At 37.1% G+C, this 22,187-nt stretch overlaps 1 protein-coding gene across 1 annotated transcript in view; it reads right to left on the reverse strand.

Moving 5' to 3' along the window:
* The window catches only part of GLRA2 (glycine receptor alpha 2), a 232,275-nt gene that overhangs the window by 63,505 nt on the left and 146,583 nt on the right, over positions 1–22,187 (reverse strand). Inside the window, exon 7 of the mRNA XM_044669267.1 lies at positions 1,070–1,219. Coding sequence (XP_044525202.1) covers positions 1,070–1,219 — 150 coding nt within the window. The remainder of the gene's footprint in view (positions 1–1,069; positions 1,220–22,187) is intronic.

A 22,187-nucleotide genomic window follows, 5' to 3' on the forward strand; every position in this document is an offset into this window, starting at 1 on the left:
TAACAGTTTTATATTTGGATAGAGATTTTATAGTGAATCAAAGGGAGTTAAATGGGAGAAGGATATACTCTCAGAAAAGAAGAGAAAACAGAAAAAAGCTAGAACCTAGCATTGTGGTTTTGAAAAAGAAAAAAGTACTTACCTTTTATTTGTAGGTTATTGTAGTGGCATTAAGTTAACTTGAAGGCCAGCAAATAGATGAGACAAGGGCCCAAAATGGTTTTCTGGGCCCTATTTTGCCATACCCATAGGCATAAGATAGGTTTATAGGCAACCCTTTGGTATATATGCAAGTCGATGTGCACATTATAAGAGATAGCAACTTAGAACATGCCCATTACTAAAATTCAGCCCCAAATCCAAATGTTTACAGCACACAGATTTTTAATGGGAAGCATTTAGTTGTCCTTCATCTATTCAGTGGGAGAATAGATGCAACTGTAGGATTTGTAGTTCTAAGAGGTTCTACTCATCAATACCTTTTTTGGATTGATTAGAAAATTGTCCAACAATGGTATATGGACTTAGTTGTCCATGGAGTAGAAATCTGATACTAAATATTTTCTATGCTAAGGGTTGTGATTATCTTAAGGTATGTCTAGGAAATGAAGAATAAATGAAATTCATCTACTCCATCTGATGGTGAATCAACTTTTAATAATTTGAGTTACAAATTTCAATGGTATGCACTAATAACTAGGTATAGTTCATGAATGTATGATTTTTATATACATCTTCAGATTAAAGAAATGCTGACTTACAAGACAAGCCTAATTATAATAGATTCAATGCATGTGATGTCCATACTAGGATGACTTTTACACAATGACAAAACTGGTAGGTTTGAAAACTGAGCTATTTGACTATTTGCATGGAAAGAGAAAGTAGTGAAGAACATATATGAATGCAACTAATGTGAACAAATTAGGTCACTATAACTTTTAATACTGGTTCAGTAGCAGTGTGGAAATAGTGATAATTGTCTTTTCTTTGCAAGGAATGGATATGGAATTACCTGCATAATACAAATTTTCCATTCGACTTTACCTGCCTGTACCCATTACTGTACCTTGTTTTGTCTCTTTTGTCTTCTCCTGAGCCTCAGGAACTCCTTGTGTTGTCTTGAAACAAAGTTAACAGCTGCATATTCCAATAAGGCAGCAAACACAAACAGGAGACATACTGCCATCCAGATGTCTATAGCTTTTACATAGGATACCTAAAAGAAGACAGGAATAAGAATTTTCTGAACAAAAGAATGTTTTATCTTTCCTTTAAGAATAGATATCAAACATTTTTCTCAGCATGTTAGAAATCCATATATTTCATGTTCTGGACTCCAAAGTCATGAAGCTTACACCTTCACCTTTATCTTATAATCCAAATACATTTAAATCTCAAATAGTGATATATTCTAAATCTTGCTTGTTAGCCTAAAAATCTGCTCCAAAACCATCTTTCAGTAGAAATTCTATACATCCTTCCAGTCAAAGCTCAAAACCACCTCCTTTATCAAGCTCAGATACCATCTCTTTATCATCCTCAGTCAAGAATTCTCTTCCTTCCCCAGCACTCACATAGTGCTCTTTGCATCTCTCTCTCTTATCAGGAATTTACCATGTTCTATTTAGGATTAAATTTACTTAAATATATGACATATCTCTGTCCTAACTCCTTGAGGATTAAAGATTGTGTCTTGCTCATCTTTTTATTTTTGCTGGCCACTAATATTTTGCACCCCTGTCAAAAATCATTTATTGAATGCCTACTATTAATATTAGCCATATTAATGAACTCAGTGTTTTTACATATACAAAAACACTGGATTGCTTAATATAGATTTATTTACTTGAAATGGATCAACTACTATAATTTTATCAGATCTATGAGACAGGGCCAGCCTGAAATGAACAAACAATGGTTTGAATCTTGCTAGTGTTCATCAGGTTTACTAATAATGAGCCTGGCAAGTTACTTAACCTTTACGAACTGCAGTTTCTTCATCTGTAATATGAGGACATTAGACTAAAAGATTTCCCAGTTTCCTTCTAGTTCTAAATCTATGATTCTACAATCCCACTTGCTATAAAAGCCAAAGGGAACTCGGGAAAATTGGGACCCAAAGAAGGTAAAGATTTACAGATAAAAACTAATGTCTATCCAAACTTCCAGTGTCTGCATACATGCTTAGACAAATTATTTTTTGGTGGGGAGGAAGATGTGCATATATATATATATGTATATACATATATATATATATATATGTATTTATACACATACACAGTTTTCCTGCATTTAGTTAATCTTGATTTATTTGTGAGACATAGTAGTGGGTGCAAGATAAAAAGATTTAGTATATTTAATAATCTCTCTGAAACTCAGTTTCCTCAATTATAAAATGAGGATAATAATACTTTCTACTGGCTACTTCATGAGATCAAAAGTAGTATATGTGAAAGTACTTTCTATTCATAAAGCATTATGTTTCAATTATATGATGATAAGAAGAAACCATATGATATATTTGGAGCAATTGAAGTCCTTGCCTCTCTGAAACATATGTATCTACCCATTCTCGTCTAACTAATTTTGTATTACAGTTCTTAAACTTAAGTTCTAGTTATAATTGTACTATAATTCAGATAATTTAATTTTATCATGCTGTTTCCCATTATGACCTAATAATCTTTGAGGTGTCCATTGCAGGATTATTAACCTGACTCAGTTTTATCACTTTAAATTGCACATTAAGTATTCTAGAATATTTCTTTCCATTCAAAACCATAATTTATCTTGAGGTTAGAGCCTTTATTATGTCCCATCCTTTGTAGCAATTCTGTTAGCCCTGGGATGATGACACTCTACCAATCACAGTCCCCACAGTTTTGTATTATTCAAATGGTCTCTAAATGTTTTAATACTTAATGAGAAAAGTTTGTCAAAGCCAAGATATACATATGAGAGTTAAGAACTATGTCTAATAAAGTTGACGAAATCCATCTTCTCCCTGCCGAGTGTTAATATCTCTCAACTATTTGTAAACCTTTTCCCTAAATTCCCATATTCATCATTATGCTGAGCATATATTTAGTTCTTTTTTTTAGTGGCTCATAAATAAATCTTCACTCTGTCTTAGTCATTTTTTTAGTCACTGAGTTGCTTCAGAATTGTGGACATATTCCTAGAAAAAAAGGGCTTAATGTTAAGTATGTAATTCGTACTATGCATTTATCAGGGTTGTTGGGGCATCTGTTTCCTTAGTGCCTTAGTATGAAAATATTATATTCCTGTGTATGCCACTCAGAGTAAAAATGGATACTCTCCTTTACCATAGTCCATGTTGCTTAGACATATCCAGTTTCTGGAAAAATTTAGCTCAAACTCTTCAATAATACATTTTTTAGACCCTTACCTTTTGTCTTAGAATCAGTACTTAATATTGGTTCCAAGGGAGGAGAGAGGTAAGGGGTAGGCAGTTGGAGTTAAGTGACTTGCTCAGGGTCACACTAGGAAGTGTCTGAGGCCATATTTGAACCCAGTACCTCCCATAACCAGACCTGGTTTTCTAGCCACTGAACCCCTTATCTGCCCCATAACATGGTCTTAAAAAAATATCATCTTTATGTGACCTCTTCCTTAATCATCTTAGTGATTTGCAAGTGATTGAAAGAAATCTTTAGATCTTCCAAAATTCTATTGTGGTCTGCAAAATTAGCATTGGCCTATTCATTTATTAATGTATCTTTTCCTTGACTCATGAATGTATTCGTTACCTGTTCACCAGAGTGTAAAGTTAAGAATGTTCAAATACATTCCTCCCACTCTTTCTGAAACTTTCCACTTTTTGTTTACATCTGTGGTTCTCAAACTCTTAAAACTGATGACCTTGTTACACTTTTTTTAATGGTTCTTTTTTCTGGTGAAAGCACAGGTATTTATTTTTATATATGTAACATAATAAAACAACACATAGGATTTGTTATAAATATGTAATAAATTTTAACAAATAGGCTTATCCAAGAGAAATTCTCACATTAGCTATGTCCAACTCTTAAATATTATTATTTTTTAAAAATTCTTATCTTCAGAATCAATGCCAAGTATTGGTTCCAAAGCAGAAAAGTGTTAAGGGCTAGACAATTGGGGTTAAGTGACTTGTCCAGGGTCACATAGTTAGGAAATATCCGAGGTGAGATTTGAATCCAGGACTTTTTTGTTTCTAGACTTGGCTCTCTATCCACTGAGACTGTTAGCCATCACCCCCTAGAAGGTCTTTCCCTCTAAAACCTTTTGTTTATGTGGATTATATCTATCCATACATACTGTATTAGAAATTAGATAGAGGGGCAGCTAGGAGGTTCAGTGGATTGAGAAACAGGCCTAGGAAGATCCTAGGTTCAAATCTAGCCTCAGACATGTCTTAGCTATGGGACCCTGGGCAAGTCACTTAACCCCTATTATGTAGCCCTTACCACTCTTCTGCCTTGGAACTGATACACAGTATTGATTCCAACCAGAAGGTAAGGGTTTAAAAAAACTACAAAAAAAGGAAATTAGATGTCTTACTATTACAATAAAAATACTTTTGATTTTATGACTCCCTAAAATGGTCTTTGGAATCCTTAGCCATCTCCAGACCACTTCCTGGGAACCTGGAGCTTTTGTTCTTTTTCTTGGCTCTTTGTTCTCTCTCCATTCTCCTACCTTTGGTGAGCTCATTCACATTACTGTCATGTCTCATAAAAATATCTGACATTTACATAGTATTTCAAGCTTTACAAAGCACTTTAATAATAATAATAGCTGACATTTATAAGGCACTTTAAATTTTATGATGTACTTTACATACATTATCTTATTCTATCCTCACAAAAGCCTTGGTCAGGAGGCACTATAGTAGTTAACCTGTATATTGTTGCCAGAAATCTTCCTTAATCTACACTTTGATTATGTCATTTCTTTTTTAAGAGCCTATAAAGGTACCCTGTTGCCTCTAGCAGCAAGTCTAAACTCCTTTTCCTGGAATTCAAGACACAATTTAGATCCACTCTACTTGTGAAGCTCTATTTCCCAGGACTCCCCAAATGAATCCCCTTTTCCAGTTAGGTAGATCTATTGAATATCCCCACTTGATATCATGTCATTCCTCAGGTTTTGTTTATACTGTGCCTTCATATCTGGAAATCCCATTTCCCAGTTCCTCAATCTACTAAGTTTTTATTACTTACTCTGATATCCTACTTTGGTTTCCCCATCATGCTCTCGGCATCCTCAACATTTCAAACTTCATCAACACCCTCAGGCCCTCTGAGATTGGAGGACAGAATGTTGAACTCAATAACCTCCTTTTAAGGAGAGGGCCAGGCTGGCTATCTCTTCATTTTCTACTAGGCTGCACTCTTTTGGACTTTTCCTTTGTACCCTCATCTTTATTCTCCTTCACTCTTGGACTTTATAGTCTCCTTTTGTGTATTGTTTTCTCTCCTTAGACTATAAGCTCTTCAATAGTAGGAACTGCCTTTTTTCATATTTGTTTTCCTAGAGCTTAGCACAGAGACTGGCATATAGTCGAGGTTTAATAAATGCTGGGAATAGTGATTCTCTTGATCTTCCTATCACTCCACAAAAGTTCTACTTTCATTTTTACAAACTCTGAAACTTCATTATTTGATCATGATTCTATCTTTCCTTGTCTCAATCTCCTAAGCCTTCTTCATCCTCCCTGTGACTCGTATACCTCTATCCTTCAGTTCTTTGCCAGGCCCATTATCACTATAATGACTATACTTTCCTTTGCCTGTCTAAAGCTCTTAGAAAAGCAGTTCAACTCCCTACTAACTTCTACACATAAGTTCCTGGTCCCCATATCCTATCGTTAATCAGGACTTGCCAATCAGGACTTCAGTCTTCGCTTGCCTTGGCTTGGCTTACTGTCAACTAACTTTGCTTCTACTCATGTGCTACTGAAAGAAACTGAGAGGAAAGAAAATCATGAAACTATGCCAAATGGGTCTATTACAGATTTCCACTTTGGCCTTCACTGCAACCAGGTAATCTTTTTTGTACCTGTATGATTCAATCTCCCACCCATCACAGCACCTCTTCTAAACCTTTTCATCCTCCCCTCAAGCTTCTCTTAACACAACTCCCTCCCACACTCTCATCTAAGGACCTTGCCTCATACTTCCCTCAAAAAATATTTGGGGCCGTTAGTCAAGTGCTCACTATATTCCTTTCCTCTTTGTATTGTATATTTCAGGCGTCTTTTCCCGCTATTTCCTTCTTCGACCCTCTCAATAAATGGATGAGTCTTCATGCCAAAGTAAAACCATCCACATATACCCTTGAGAGCATTCCATCCTATTTTCTCCAGTAGATTGCCACCTCCTTCATTCCCATTCTTTCTAACCTTCATTAACTTCCTATGGGCTGTTTCATTATTACCTATAAATACTCCATCCTTAAAACCCCTCATGTGATATGATCATCCCCACTATTGCCTTCTATGTCTTCTTTTCATGACTAAGCACCTTGAGAAAGCCATCTAAAATCAGTGCCTCTTCTCTCACTCAAAACCCTCTTCAGTTTGGCTTCCAGCATTGTCATTCAAATGAAACCACTCTTTCTAAAATTACCAAAGATCTTTTAATTGCCGGTGTTAACGGCCATTTTTTAGTCTTCATCCTTCTTGACTCCTCTGCAGCCTTTGTCATGATCAATTATCCTGTTCTCCTTGATATTCTCTTTAGATATTCATAACATCATTCTCTTCTATTTCTCCTACTACCTACCAGATAGTTCCTTCTCAGTTTCATTTACTGGATCATCATCCAGGTCATGCCCAAGATTGTTCCCAAGGGTCTTCCTTGAGCCTTCTTCTCTAATTGTTCTCTATTATTTCACTTGGTGATCTAACCAGTTCTAGAGATCTTGGATTCATCTCTCATCTCTTTGAACATTTGTAGGTCTATTCATCCCTATCCTTTCTTTCTTCTATTGTCTAGTCTTGTATTTTCAGTTGGACATCTTGAACCAGATGTCTTGTGGATATCTCAAACTAAACATTTCCTAAAGAGAATTCATTATATTTTCAACACCCCCCAATTTTCCCCAACTTTCCTATTAATATTGAGGGTACCACCATTCTCCTAAGCACTCAGGCTCATAGTCTTGGTGTCATTCTCAGTCTATCCCTTGCACTTATTACCCCTATCCCATATGGTACCAAGTCTTGTCATTCTGACCTCCACAGGGCCTCTCATATACATTCCCTTCTCTCTACTTATACAACATCCCCCCTGGCACTGTACCTATCACCTCATTCCTGGACTATTGCAGCAGCCCACTTCTTTGTCTGCTCTCCCTGCCTGAAGTTGATTCCCATTCTAACCTATCATCCATTCAGCTGTCAAAATGATCTTCCTAAAGTACAAGTCTAACTATAACAATCCCTACTCAAAAAACCTTACTGACTAATATTTCTAATATCCATCTTCTGGACTTTTAAATACTTAATTACCTGGGTCCTTCCTACCTTTCTGTTCTTCCTCTACTTCATTCCTGTCTATGTATTCAATGGTCCAGCTATTCTGTGCCTTTTCATTGGTTGTCCTTAATGCCTGGAATTCTCTCCCTTTTCACTTCTGCCTCCTGATTTCCTTAGCCTCAAAGGCTCAGTTCAAATTCCACCTTCTGAAAGAGTCCTTTCTCCAATTTCTAGTACTTTTTCTCTGGTGCCTCCCATTTACACTGTATATTTCTTGAATGTACATAGTTGTTTGTATATCATCTCCCCAAATAACATATGAACTCCTTAAGGCCAAAGAATGAGTTTTGCCTTCTTTGCATCCCCATCATTTAACAGCAACATAATAAATGCTGTTCAGTTGTTTCAGGAATATTCAATTCTTCATGATCCCATCTGAAAATTTCTTGGTAAAGATATGAGAGTGGAGTGGAGTGATTTTGCTATTTCCTTCTCCAGATCATTTTATAGATGATGAAACTGAAGCAAACAAGGGTAAGTGCCTACCAAGGGTCATATAGCTATTAAGTGACTGAGGCTAGATTTGAACTCGGGTCTTCCTGATTCCAGACCTGGCATTCTATCTACTGTACCATCTAACTGCCCTGGTGCTGTTATTATCCCAATTTTATACCTGTGGAAACCAAGATAAACAGAAGTTAAGTGACTTTCCCAAGGTCACACAGCTAGCAAGTATCTGAGGTCACATTTGAACTCAAGTGTTTCTGACTCCAGGTCCAGCATTCTATCCACTGCCCAAAGAAAGCCTTGGCTCTGAGAAGGCAATCTCAGAAGAGCTGTGAATACACTCTCTTCCTTGGACAACTACTGATTGGGAAGACTATTAGTAGTTACAGTAAAGCAAGTCTCCTTTTCAGGAGACTTGATTTTCTTCCAGAGGACTGATCAAAGGTAGAGTAGAGACAAAATAGAATTCATATAATTTACCTTCCTCCTTTATTTACTGAAATGAACTCCAAACCATTTCAATAATTCCAACTACGTATCAAGCTTATTTCCAACCCATAATTAAAGTCTTGCTGGCTTTGCCAAAGACCGATTTCATTCTCAGCTATTTAAAAGGCTGACAATTTGAAATAAACCTTTATTATTGCAGTTGTTGAAATTCAATGTCCCCTGTCAGACACAGATGCCAGTGCTTTGATTCTCTCAGGTGGAACACAACTCTGAGATAATGTTATCTGCCTATATTCTTTAGAGTGCTAAGCAGATAGTAGACTTTTGGGTCTGCCCATTATACTCTCTCCTTATTTCACAAATACACAAATTATTTGCTTAAAGATTAGCCAAGACTCCCAAATCAGGTTAATGAAAGAAGTAGGATTTAGAATTCAGGTATATATTTTATTATTTCTTTTATAAAAATAATGTCACTAATATGGAAAGATTTGTTTAGCCTGTCTTTAAAAACTTATGGACCTATAAAAAACTAAATACATATTATTTTTACTGCATTAACTTTTAATCTTTCATTTATTCAGAAAGCATTTGTTAAGTACCTTCTCTATATGGGGTGCTATGTGTGGTCGTCTAGGGGTAGGAAAAATAAAACTTTCCCTTTCTTCATTATCATATAATCTATAAGGATCATAAGTAATTCAAGGTAGCAAATAGCTATGATTTGAGATATAATATGAATAACACAGAGGACTATGATTTTTTAATTGAGAAGTCTAAGATCTGTTCCTTATCACTCATCCTTCATCCTCCCAGAAAGGTCAGACACTATTTATCATACTTGTTTCCAAGTGAAGCACACTTTTTCCACTTTATTTTTATTGTTTTATTTTGTTTGTATTTTCTTTCTTAACATGACTAATATGGAAATAAGTTTTACATGACTTCATATGTACTTTTTATTTTTGTTGAGTCGTTTCAGTCATGTCCAACTTTGAATAATTTGGAATTTCATCAGCATCTTCTACATGCCATGCATCATAGCTCCTTTTCTCAAGGACAGTCCTATGACTAAGTCATAGAATGACAGAATTTGCAAGTTGAAAGGGCATATTAGGACCATCTAGTTCAACCCATAAATGAAAGGTATCTTCATCATAACATACTCAACAGGTGCCATCCAACCTCAGCTTGAAGACCGCCAAGGAGGAAGAATGTTTCTGGGTTTGTGTTTATGAAAAGAAAGTGAGCCAGGGTCATTCATTTTATCCTTTGGTAGGCCTGGGTAAGTTGCTCCATTATAAGGATGAGGATTTCTTTTGAACTATCATTTTTGTGCAATTATTCCCTGAGCTTAGATGCGTCATTGGCCAACAGGGAACACACTGGGAGCAGCACCAGCTGAGACCATCAGTAAAGTTGTAATTTGAATATTTCTTCCCCCAAATCTTGGGCTTCAAGAAATCCAAATATTCTGGGGACCTATTTTGGCAAAGGACACTCATTTGGACAGGGTAGACAGTATAGTCAGGCATGTTATTTCTTCCATCTCTTTCTCTGGACCTAGCTTTTGTGACAATAAAAATTATCTCATATTTTACTTTTGGTTTATGTAGCAAAGATTATTGAACCTTATCCATTCCCTCATCATAAAATGAGCCTTTGAACAGCCATTTATATCTAATTATTTCTCAAATGAGCATGAATGGGAAGGGTGGGAGATGAGATGAGGCAAGAGATTGTGGGTGCCATGGAACAAATCATTCTAAAAAAACAGATTCAAAGAGCTTTGGTGATAGTTGGTAGATCATTAGTATGACCTTTGTACATAAATGAAGAGCATTCAGGCTTGGCACCATGCCACTGTGAAGTAGACTGAGAGAGGAGAGTTGGAGACTACAGAGGATTCATTCCTTATAAGGTCCCTCATGCAAAGCTACAGCTACCTCTCAACCTTACCACCCTGGGTTGATGAGTAAGCTGATTATTCATGCCTCATATTTTTAACCTAATACCACAATTTGATATGTAAAGAAGAATAAGAGTGGGAGTCAGGGGAGAACAGCAAATGGCAGTTCTTTCTTTCACCTCCACATAGACTGCAAAAAAGAGGCAGGCTTTCAAGGATAGAAAACAGTCTTTGTGTCTTCCAGTATATTTTTTATTTTTTTCCATTAGTGTGGTTCCCCCACCTCCAACCCTGGTATCATTGTCCCTTTATCTTTAATCATTTAAAAACTACATTTCAAGGGCCAAGATAGGAGGAAAAGGAAATCCTTGATTTCTTTCTTTAATTTGGAAACTATTCAATAAGCTCAATCCTAGGACATATTCTCAAGAAACATCGTGTAGGGGGGTGGGCATTGGGACCTTAAGTGCTCATTTCCTCATTTCCAGGAATAGTGGAGAACAATGGAGACTCCTCCTACCTTTGTTGTGGAGGGGACAAGAATATCCTATTTCTATGTTTCTATGTCATATATATCCAAGCTAAATCAGTAAGGGAGCAAAGTAGAGGTAGAAAATTCATTCCTGTTGTGCTATTTGAGGGAATTAATCTTTTCTTATGCTTTCGGGGGACAAGGTATGGAAGGTGGGAGCTTATAATGCCCTTTATTACCTGAGTCCAGATTCTCCTTACTCTAAACTACACAAATGTGATGGGTTCAAGCTGGTGGTAGGGACCTTCACGAGTGACAATAGTTGTCCATTCATTAGACATTAGTGAGCTTCTGAGATAGTGAAGGAAAGAAGACTTCTGTGAAATCAAAATAACTCATTTTCTAGGGATTCTGTGTTTCTAATTTGCCATACTTAACTCATGGAGTTATGGTAAAGAGCAAATGAGATAATATAATATATGAATGCAAAAGTGTTATGTGAGTGAAAACTTGATATAATAGATAGTGTGAGACTGGGAGCAACAGGGACCTGAATTAAAATCCTCACCACTAAGGTGTAACAGCTATGGAATCATGAATAAGCCAGTTGATCTCTCCAAGCTTTATTTTCCTCATCTGTAAAATAGACATTACAGAGTGGTTGTAGAGCTGCAACTAATACATGTAAACTTATATAAATGTATTTCTTATTTTTATTAAGAATGTAACTCTAATTAAGACTATCCCCTAGAAACACCGTGAATAGAGATGATGGAGCATAGAAAATTTCTGGTCTAAAATGTGTGTGTATGCTCACAGAAGAGCTCCTGTTTCCAGCGCATTTTCACTCAAATCTCTGGAGGCTGAGTGGCAATGACATGGAGACTTAAAAAAAAGAGAAGACTCTTAATCACACAAGCTCCTTGTTTCTCTTGCCAAAAATTAGGAGGAAATGAGGGATGGGTATCTCTGGTGACTAAAGGCAAAGGAAAACAAAGAGTGCATTGAGATCTCTTAGAGTGGTCCTGGAGATGGAAAGATCAGAATGAGGAGAACACAGAAGTGGACTATAGTTAGGAGGAAAAGAGTAACCCAGATCAAGTTAGGTCTAATCATATCAACACCCTTCCCCCCCACTTCCACCATACCCCATTCTTGTGAGGGTTATTTAGCAATTAATTTAGTAATAGTGTTGGACCTAGCAGGAAGGGCTGGAGATTTCCAAGATGGAATGAAGGAGCAGGAAGTGGGGCTTGTGCTCTGAGAGAGACTCCATTAGTGGTTGGGACAGAACTGTTGCTAACCCTGGGAGATCTCAGAGTTAGTGGAAAACTGCATCCAGATTCCCCCGGAGAGGTGGAGGCTTTCAGCAGTGGACAACAGACCTGCAGAGCTGCACCAAGTGGGGAAGTGGTTTGGGATCTGGTGGACAGCATTGCAAACTCTCTCTCCCTACCTGGGTACCTTGGATCACCTGGTGGAGTTGGCTTTTAGCATCCTGTGACCATCCTTGGATTATCGTGAGACCCCAATTGAAAGCCACCCTCAGGCCCTTTAGCTGAGCTGACCATACCTGGCTGGAACCAGGTTTAGAGGAACCTTCCCTGTGGCTCCCTTGGGCCCTGCCTGGCTTAGGTCAATAGGATAGGGTAGTTAAGTTATTCCCTGCCCCCTGTGGTTTGCCCTTAGGTTATAAGTATAGAATCCCTTATTCCCATCCTTCATTATTATTTCCCCAATTAAACTGTTAGATACTTTTACCTTCTGCCTGCTGGTTCCATAGGCCCTGGCCCAACTGCCATTCCTGTGACGGTTAAAAGCTTGGCAATAAACCCTGGTCTCCAAATCCTGGTTGGTCCTGTCTCTCCTTCAACCCAGTGTGAGCCCACAAACCATTTAGTTACATTTTAATAATAATAGTTAACATCCCTGGTGCCTCACCATTACACCATTCAGTAAACTCCTGTAGGTTTCCAATTATAGCTTCCAGGATCAAATACAAAATGTTGTTTGGTTTAATTACTTAGCTCCCATTTACCTTTCTATTCTTCTTACATCTTATTCCCCAACACATACTCTTTATATCCAGTAACACTGGCTTCCTGGATCTTCCATGAATAATGCCCTGTTTTTATCTCTAGGCATTTTCTCTGGCTATCCCCCATGTCTGGAACACTCTCCCTCCTCTGCTGTAACTACTGACCTTTCTGGCTTCCTTTATCCTCCAATTAAAATCCTACCTTCTTCAGAAATCCTCTCCTAACAACTCTTAATTCCACTGCTTTCCTTCTTTTAATTATTTCCTATCCATCCTGTAGGTAGCTTGTTTTGTATGTACTTGTTTGCATGTTGTCTCCTCCATTAGTTTGTAAGCTCCTTGAGCACAGGATGCCTTCACTCTCTTTGTAGCCCCAGTGCTTAGTATGATGTCTGACTTAGTAGGTACTTAATAAATGTTTCTTGATTGATAGTTGGTGAATGCAAATGAAGTTCAATCCATAGCTTCCTTCTCCAGCTGCCAGCTCAGAGTGCTGTCTATACTGCTATAACTATCACTCCCTTTACCTCACCATTCATAAATCACAGAATTATTCAGACAAGCATTTAAGTGCTTACTATACGCCAAGACATATATTAACAAGGGTGGAAAAATAAGATAAAAGCAGAATAATCCCTGTCCTGTCCTTTACTTCTCAGATTTTGACTACCAGTTTATTTTCAAATGTCACTCATACATGTCCCCTTCTCTCCTTTAATACCACCACCACCCTGGTTTAGCCTACCCTTAATCTTTTTTTTAACCTCTTACCTTCTATCTTAGAATTGATATGAAGTATTGTTTTCAAGGCTGAAGAGTGGTAGAGGTTAATTGATTGCGCCTAAGTGACTTGCCCTGGGTCAAACATCTAGGAAGTGTCTGGGGCCAAATTTTCAACCTAGGAATTCCCACCTGTAGGCTTGGCTCTCTGTTCACCAAGACATTTAGCTTCCCACCTGCCCTTTCTTCTTAAGAAGTTTACAATCTGATAGGGGAAGGCAAACAACATTTTATATATACATATATGAATTAGCTACACACATGTGTATTGAAAAAAATGAATATAAAATGATTATGGAAGAGTGGGCACTAGCAGCTGGGAAGAATCAAGAAGTCAATGGAAAGGGCCCTTTGCTAGGATACAGTGGAAAATGCATGGGACTACATCTTTATTATGAATTTCATTGATTTATAAGAAGGAAAGAAAATAAATGGGGAAAGGCAGTTTGGGGAAAGATTGTGGAGCATTAAATGCTGAACTATACGGAATTTAGATATGGAAAGTTTTTTTAACAGAAGTATCAATGATGTTGAATAATTTTCAGGAAGATTATTTTGTGATGCTTTTGGTGGTGGTTTAATTTTTTAAAATTTTGCTCATGGAATAATATTCAGTGAAGAATTGTGGCATCTGTACTTTCAAGTTTACTTTCAATAAGAGTGATTGTTTTTGTAGGATTCTTTTTTTCCATTCTAGGCCCTCTGTGTTTTGAGATAAATTGATTTTCCTTCTACTATATTAACCAAACTGTACAGATTTTATAAGTAAAATGTATATTAAATAATTCCTGGAAAGACTTATATGAACCGATGCAAAGTGAAGTGAGATAAACCAGGAAAACTTTGTACACAATAACATCAGAATATGATGATCAACTGTGAATGACTTAACCATTATCAATCAGACAAGGAACCAGGAGGTCTCCAATGGACTTATGATGGAAAAGGCCATTCACAATTTTCTCTATGAATTTTTCTCTAGTGTAAATAATCTGTGTCTTATTTCACAACATGACAAACATGGAAATATGTATTGTATGATAACGTATGTACAACCTGTATCATATTACCTGCCTTCTTGGCGGGGGGGGGGGGGGGGGAGATGGATGGGACGGAGGGAAAGAACATGGGTTACAAAATGCCAGAAAATACGTATCAAAAGTTGTATCAACATGCAATCTGGGAAAAAGAAAAATTTTTTAATAAATTTAAAAAAACTAACAAAAATAAAGTATTAATACATTTTATCTTCAGTAGCACAAGAACCATAATTCTGTAGCACATGCAGTATGCAGACTAGACCTACATGTGCAGCAGACCTATATTGACTTAGACTTTGCAAATGATTAGTAGATGAGAGGAATTAGAGAGGAGATATTACTAATAGACTCTCTCTCTCTTTCTCTTTCTGGACTAGATCTGTTATTTTATTGGTGTAGGTCAAAGGTATCAAACACACAGCCCCATAGGCCTTATGTAGCTCACAATCAATCAGAACCAGATTAACAAAATAAATGAAATAAAATAAATGTAGATAATATTAATATGTGGCTTTCTAAATTAACATGCAATCCCCAGGTTGTATATTAGGACTTTCTAGGACTTAGTGACTCCAGGTTTTTAAAAATTTGATATCACCATTCTGGGGAATCCGCAATGTAGAAATTTCCTTCCTACCAATGAATGACAAAAGCATGTATAAAAAATGTTAAGCATTTCCTATGCAACAGCTAGGTTACTCAGTGGATTATGTGTTAAAGATGGAGTCAGGAAGAACTGAATAAATCTGGCCTCAGATACTTACTAGCTGTGTGAGTCTGGGCAGGTCACTTAAGTTGTTTGTCTTAATCCCCTGGAGAAGGAAATGACAAACCACTACAGTATCTGCCAAGAAACCCCCTAAGATAGTACTGGTGTATTTTGGTTTATGGGGTCACAGAGAGTCTGATATGACTGAACGATTGAACATCAACTATATCTCACAGTCCAATGTGTAGAGCACTTTTCTCACCCTTGGGATACCAGTACAAAAGCAAAAAAAAGTCTTTATCCTCAAGGAACTTATATTCTATTGAGGAGAGAGAACTCTTATGGTAAGTTGTGGCCAATGAATGGATCTCCTAAGGGAGTAGATTGACATAATCTTACCAGAATTGATGAAAGATTTGATTTGTTTATAGATCTAGAGATGGAAACTGTGATGGAAGATTGGGACAGGAGAGAACATTCAAAATGATGAGTTAGTGGATGAGTGAAATACGACTGGATCAGGGTATAGATGTGGTAAGTCTGAATGTCAAACTCAAATAGAAATGGATCTCTGTAGACTGCCCACTGATTTAGACAACTACAGATAAATATTACTCATGTTATATTATATTTTTATTTTGTTAAACATTTCCCAATTACATTTTTATTTGACTCTGCCCCACTCAGAAGTTTTGCAGGTACCTTGAGGCTGGCAGCCTTTTTCCTTTTCTTTCTAAATTTTTTTTCTTCAGGCTTAAAATTTGACACCTGTGTAGTAGGCCAGTTGAAGAAACCCCCATTAAACAGAGTGAGGCCATAGAGTATGAGTTCTAGAGGGAAAAATTTCAAATCCTCCAGGGTTTCTGGTTCCGATGTTCATTGTGAGGTCTGGATATAGTAGGATATGTGAAGCTACCACCAGCAAGAACTTGAGGTATAAATGTAGATAAGTGCCTTCTCTCCAACTTACAGTTATAAAGACTTGCCTCCAGATACCCTATAAAGTGGTCTAGTAATGTTTTATATATTTCCTATAGTAGTCAGAATGGGCTAATCCTTTCATTTTAGAGATGGGGAAACTGAGGCTTAGAGAAATGAGGCGATTTCCCCAAAGCCACATCGATGCTGGATTAGAGACATTTCATTAAAAAGTAAAATGAGGGAAGGGGCTTGGATTTTAAAGGATTTTTTTAGCTTTTAAAAATCCTGTATCTTTGTTAGTCAGGGACCTCCAGTATCTTTCAAAATATTTCTGAAGCTGTGGTTTCTGTGGAAATCCCCACCCAGTGAACTATGAAGAAGGAATCTAATTCACTGAACCATGTAACCAATACCTAAAATTAGATCAAGGCGTCCTGAAGCTAAAATACTGTCCATTTCTTTGCCTTTGGTTGAGGATCAGGTAGAAGAATCTTCTTGTGGAATTGTACAATTACATTTGATTTCATTCCCAAATAATCCAGGCCTCGTGTCAGGCCCAATCTATCTAGCGCTAAGTGGAGTGGAGGACTGGCAATTATCCAGTGAATTTACACAATATGAGATTGCCAATATGGATGATGGAGTATTAAAATAAATCAATTCAAGAACTAAATTATCTGGGACCAGAACAGAATTTCAGAGCATAACATCATTCTCTATTTTACTTTTTGCTATGCACAGCTGGTCTTAGCTTAAATAGCTAGGATTTTGTAACCCCAACATAGAACACGATATTTCTAACTTAATGTCATGTGCAGAAAAGGTCTCGTTTTGGAATATGCCAAGCCTTTTAGCACAAGTGGAAGAGTAATACTAGTAATAATAATTCACTCAGAGTGGTGCTTTATGGTTTACAAAGCACTTTCCTCATCTTGCTAACTAAAACATCGCCTAAATATTATGGCATCTTTTCATGAGCATATGAAGATGTTTAGAGCATGACTTTCCGTCCTATGAGCACAAATCATGCTTCCCTACCTGTCTTTGCTTATGCTGTTCCTTTGTTCTCAAACACTTGGAATGCCATTCCTTGTTTCCCTTGTGGTCCTGTTCCCAGCTCAGATGTAGCCCTCCTCCATCAAACCTCTCCTGATTCCTCTCTGACAGAAGGGATTTTTCCATGATATGACTTCATAGAACTAAGGTACTTCAGAAACTTTAGTTTACACTTATCTGTGTCATGTAGTCCTCTATTGGTTTTAGGTTCTATGGGGGAGGGGGACAAGTCATTATTACTTATCTTTCGATCATTTCCCTAGAAGAGCACAACACATAGCATTTTATAAGTGACTTTTGAAAGTCTGAATGAGCACTTGATCCTTTGAATACTCTGTCTAGTCATACGCATTGCAACTCAATTCATATATGCTTTCTTTTTCTTCATGACTTATTCACAACCTTCCATAGTTCTTCTGCAGGGATCTACCCGAAGTATATATATCTTTTGATACTGCTGGTACATTATAGATAGAACACCTGGCTTGTTATTCTTACTCATTCATTTAAGTAGGCCCCTTAAAACTCTGTTAACTCCAGTTTTTTGAATCCTCCAAGAACAATCCGACTACATTTCTTTAAAAATATTGTAGAATTCAGTATGATCATTGCTGAAAGTAATCTCAATAAGCGTGCTTTCACCATTTTTGGTCAATTTAAAAGTCATTTTAGATCACAGAGACTTCCCCACTCTCCCTCTTCTCAGTTGTGGGGGATTTTGCTTAAATTATTCAAGTAATCACCTATATTCTCCATCTCTCTGTGTCTATGTGTGCGGTCACAAGGTAAGTGAGAGGAATGATCTTCAATTATTTTTCTCTGATTTCATCATTTCTACTCTGCAATTAGAGCAGATGCTTTGAAAAATAAAGATGAACAGCATTAGTTTATTGTTATCCTAGGTTCACCATCTTTATTAAATCAAAGTATGGGAATCAGTCATGTGTGACTTTTTCCTGGACAAAGTAATTTAAAGGGTACTTGCTAACTGTTGTCCTAAAATCAATGCTCTTATTACTCAGGGTCTAATTTTCAGTCATGACATCTTTTAAAATTATCTTTTGGGTTGAAATTTTTCGTGCTTGCTTTTAATCTCAGGGCTGATTGTTTCAGCAAGCTGGGCAAAATTGTGTTGGTGGTGGTTTAGATAAATGGAGCATAAACAGTATTTTCGTCCAGACAGGCAACTTTTTTCAGCTGCCTTATTCATGCTTTGATAATTCATAATTGGATTTGTTTTTGCTTCAAACTTTTCAGATTTCAATATTATGACTCAAGCCTGTGATGTTTGAAGACAGTTATGAAGCCAGGAAAACTTTGAAACTCAGTGTTCTGTTTTTTGAAAAATGAGGAAAGAAAAAAAAAAAAAGAAGGAAATACAAAATCTCCCTCACCCTCATGGAATCAACCCAATGAAAATGTATAGGTATATTCCATTTCACATGGGAAAAAAAGTCACCAAACAACAGGTTGGGTAATTCATCTCTCAAGCTTAGTTATTATACTGTTCAAGTTGAGTCAAATCACTAAGCATTTATTAAGTTCTTACTGTGCACTAAAGCACTGTGATAAGATGTGGGGATACAAATACAATCAGAGAGAAAAACAATCTCTGTTCTCAAGAGCTTTTTTCTTTTAAAATTTTTTTTAATTAAATTTTTTTCAATTACATGTAAAAAACATTTTTGACAATTGTGATTTATATTTTTTTCTTCCCTCCTTCCTTCAGCAGGGAAGTAGTAATCTGATATAGGCTATATTAGTGCTTTTGTGCAATACGTATTTCCATATTATTCATGTCATGACTAAAGACATATATATATATATATATATATATATCTCATGAAGGAAATACAGTAAAAGATGACATCCTTTGATCTGTAACCAGATTCCAACAGTTCCTTCTTTGGCTATGTACAGTGGGTTTTAAAAAAAATCTGTTTTTCTTTTTATGAATCCGTTAGGGTTATCTTGGAACCTAGTTTTGCTAATAATAGTTTAGTCCTTCCCAGTTGATCATTGTGCAGGATTTCTGTATACACTGTTCTCATGGTTCTGCTCACTTTACTTTGCATGAATTCATATGTTTTTTCAGGTTTTTCAGAGTAGCTTACTTTCTAATGAAGAAAGATAATACAAAATGGAAGCTGAGAAAAAGGGAAAGAAAAGGTATACTGAGAAAGTCCAGAAAGTCAGAAGTGAGTAGACTCTGAAGAGTTGAATCATATTCCATTAATACATGATTGTAGTTGGAGTGCCCCCTGTTTTCCTTTAAGAAGGAGTGGAGCATATATGGAATTTGATTACGTCAATTACTAGCTTAGTTTCTTTGTCCCTTAATGTATGAAAGACCCAGACTATGATCAATTAGTTTTTTTTTTAAATCCTTACCTTTTGCTTTAGAATCACTAACACGTATTAGTTCCAAGCAGAAGAGGAATAAGGACTAGGCAATGGAAGTTAAGTGACTTTCCCAGGGTCTCGCATCTAGGAAATGCCTGAGGCCAGATTTGAACCTAGGACCTCCCATCTTTAGGCCTGGCTCTCAATCCACTGAGCCACCCAGCTGCCCCCAGATAAATTAGTTTTGAGGAGGTTCAATAAAGATCTTGCTGCCTAGGGTGAATGCCTTTCTGACTTAATTGTTTTTAACTCTTACCTTCTGTCTCAGTATCAATTCTAAGACAGATGAGTAGGGCTAAGTGACCTGCCCATGGTCGCACAGCTAGGAAGCCTCTGAGGTTAGATTTGAACCTAAGTCCTCCTGTCTCCAGGTCTTATTCTCTACGGACTGTGCTACCTAGTTGTCCCTCTAATGTTGTTTATTGAATGTTGTATGCAGGGATAGGGAAAAGAAGTGTTTGTTTGAATTAGTATTTTTTTAATTTTAGAAATTATATCCTCTTATATTTTTATATTTTAGTAAAATGACTTTTTGTTTTATTTTATGATCCATAAGTATTCCATTGTATTCTAACCTGTGAGTCAGAATCACTGGATTAGCTTAAGAAATGGGGCCTAGAACACTGGTGATGGATACCATGTAGGGTATACCCCTTTTACTATAACATGGATATTAAGAAGCATGACCTTAGTCTCCTTATCAAATGGGGACAAAAATACTCAGCAGAATTGACCATTGTCTTCCTCCCTCTTATCCTTCTTTCTCTGAGAATTACTCTATTTTTTGTATTAATTTCATATTTGCTCATCTATGTATTTGCTGTTCCTCTTTCAATCCTGCTTCCAAGTTTCACCCAATATAAGCTTCTTGTGGCCAGAAACTGTTTTGATTTTTTCTTTGTAGCACCTATAAAATGCTTGGCACATGGGAGATGCCTATTAAGCACTTCTTGAATGAAGCTTTGCTTCTGAGTGAGTTATTATGGGCTTTTATCCTTCTCCTCCTGTGTGACAGACTAGGACATACATTGGTAAGTTACCCTTACTTGTGTTCATAGATTTATTGAAATTGATTCTAGATTGAGAGGTTATCAACAATCAATGTCTGAGTATCAGTAGAGTTAAGGCATGATTTCAAAAGTGATGAGTAGACCTAAATCCCAGGATATAGGGAAGGGGAGAAAGAGAGGAGGGGAGAGAAGAGTGAGAAAATAAAGCAGTAGGAGAGAAGAAAAAGGTAGGCAAAGAGAAAAGGAAAGAGATGGAGAATTTTTGGTGAGAGTGACTAAGAATTAGCTGAATTGCTAAGTTATCACAAACAACCTGAGTTATTTAACATTTATTCTAGGCCAGTGATGGTGAGCCTATGGCATAGGTGCCAAAGATGGCACACAGAGTGCTCTCTGTGGGCATGGCCTCCCTACCCCTAGAGTTCATTACTAGAAAGACAGAAGGACTGGTCAGAACTGCTCCCCTCCCCAACTCCACAGTGCCTGAAAACATTTTTTTCATATTACCCACCCCTCTTACTAGCAATGCAAAGGGAGTACACAAGGGATAAGGTGTGCAAGCTTACACAGGTGGCAGAGCTAGAGGGGAGCAGAGCACTTGGACCACTACCATCCTCCTCTCTACACTTACTGAGGACATTCCTCACTTCATCCACCCCTCTGCCAGAAGCCCATTGGGAGCACTTTCTCCCTCCCCTGTGTAGGATAAGGTAAGGGGGGTCAGGGTGTACCCAGCATGTGGTGGAGTAAGGGGCATGGCACTCAGTCTGTGGGGCAGCACAGTGTTCGGTCTGGGGGGTGGGGCCCACCATTCCATCTCTAAAAGGTTCACCATCACTGTTCTAGGCTGTTTACCATGATATATTCTTTATTCTTTAGGGGTGACATAGCCCAAGAGTCATTGCTTCATCTTCTCTCTTGCTTTTGAAGGGAGCTAATTCACTCCCTTGCTAATGTGATTAAAAAATAAGCCCAAGAAAAGAACAGAACTTCCCCCACTCTCAGTATCAACCCAGTCATGAAAAACCCTCAAAAGATTTGTGTGACTCTAAACCCTGAATCTTTTATCTAAATTACAATTTGGGCTGGAAGAGCTCACCAGGATGAGTTATCTATTTTATGCTGTCAGTCATAACTGAACTAAGCACAATCATCACTTGGCAAATGTGAATAGCAGTGTGCATATTTCCCAAGGCATTTGTAAGGGTAGGGAATATGTAATCACAAATTAATGTGGAAAAACACTAATTAAGCTTTCTGGAATCCTTAAATAAGTTGAGATTTATCCCAAGAAAATGAAACTGACCTAAATAATTATTACTAGGATTCTTTTTTTAGTCTTAAAGTTTTTAAAGAGACAGTGGAGGTCTTAAAAAGAGGAATTCAACCCCTCCCCCACTAATATT

This window comes from Gracilinanus agilis, chromosome 3 (assembly GCF_016433145.1).
Source record: "Gracilinanus agilis isolate LMUSP501 chromosome 3, AgileGrace, whole genome shotgun sequence".
NCBI lineage: Eukaryota > Metazoa > Chordata > Mammalia > Didelphimorphia > Didelphidae > Gracilinanus > Gracilinanus agilis.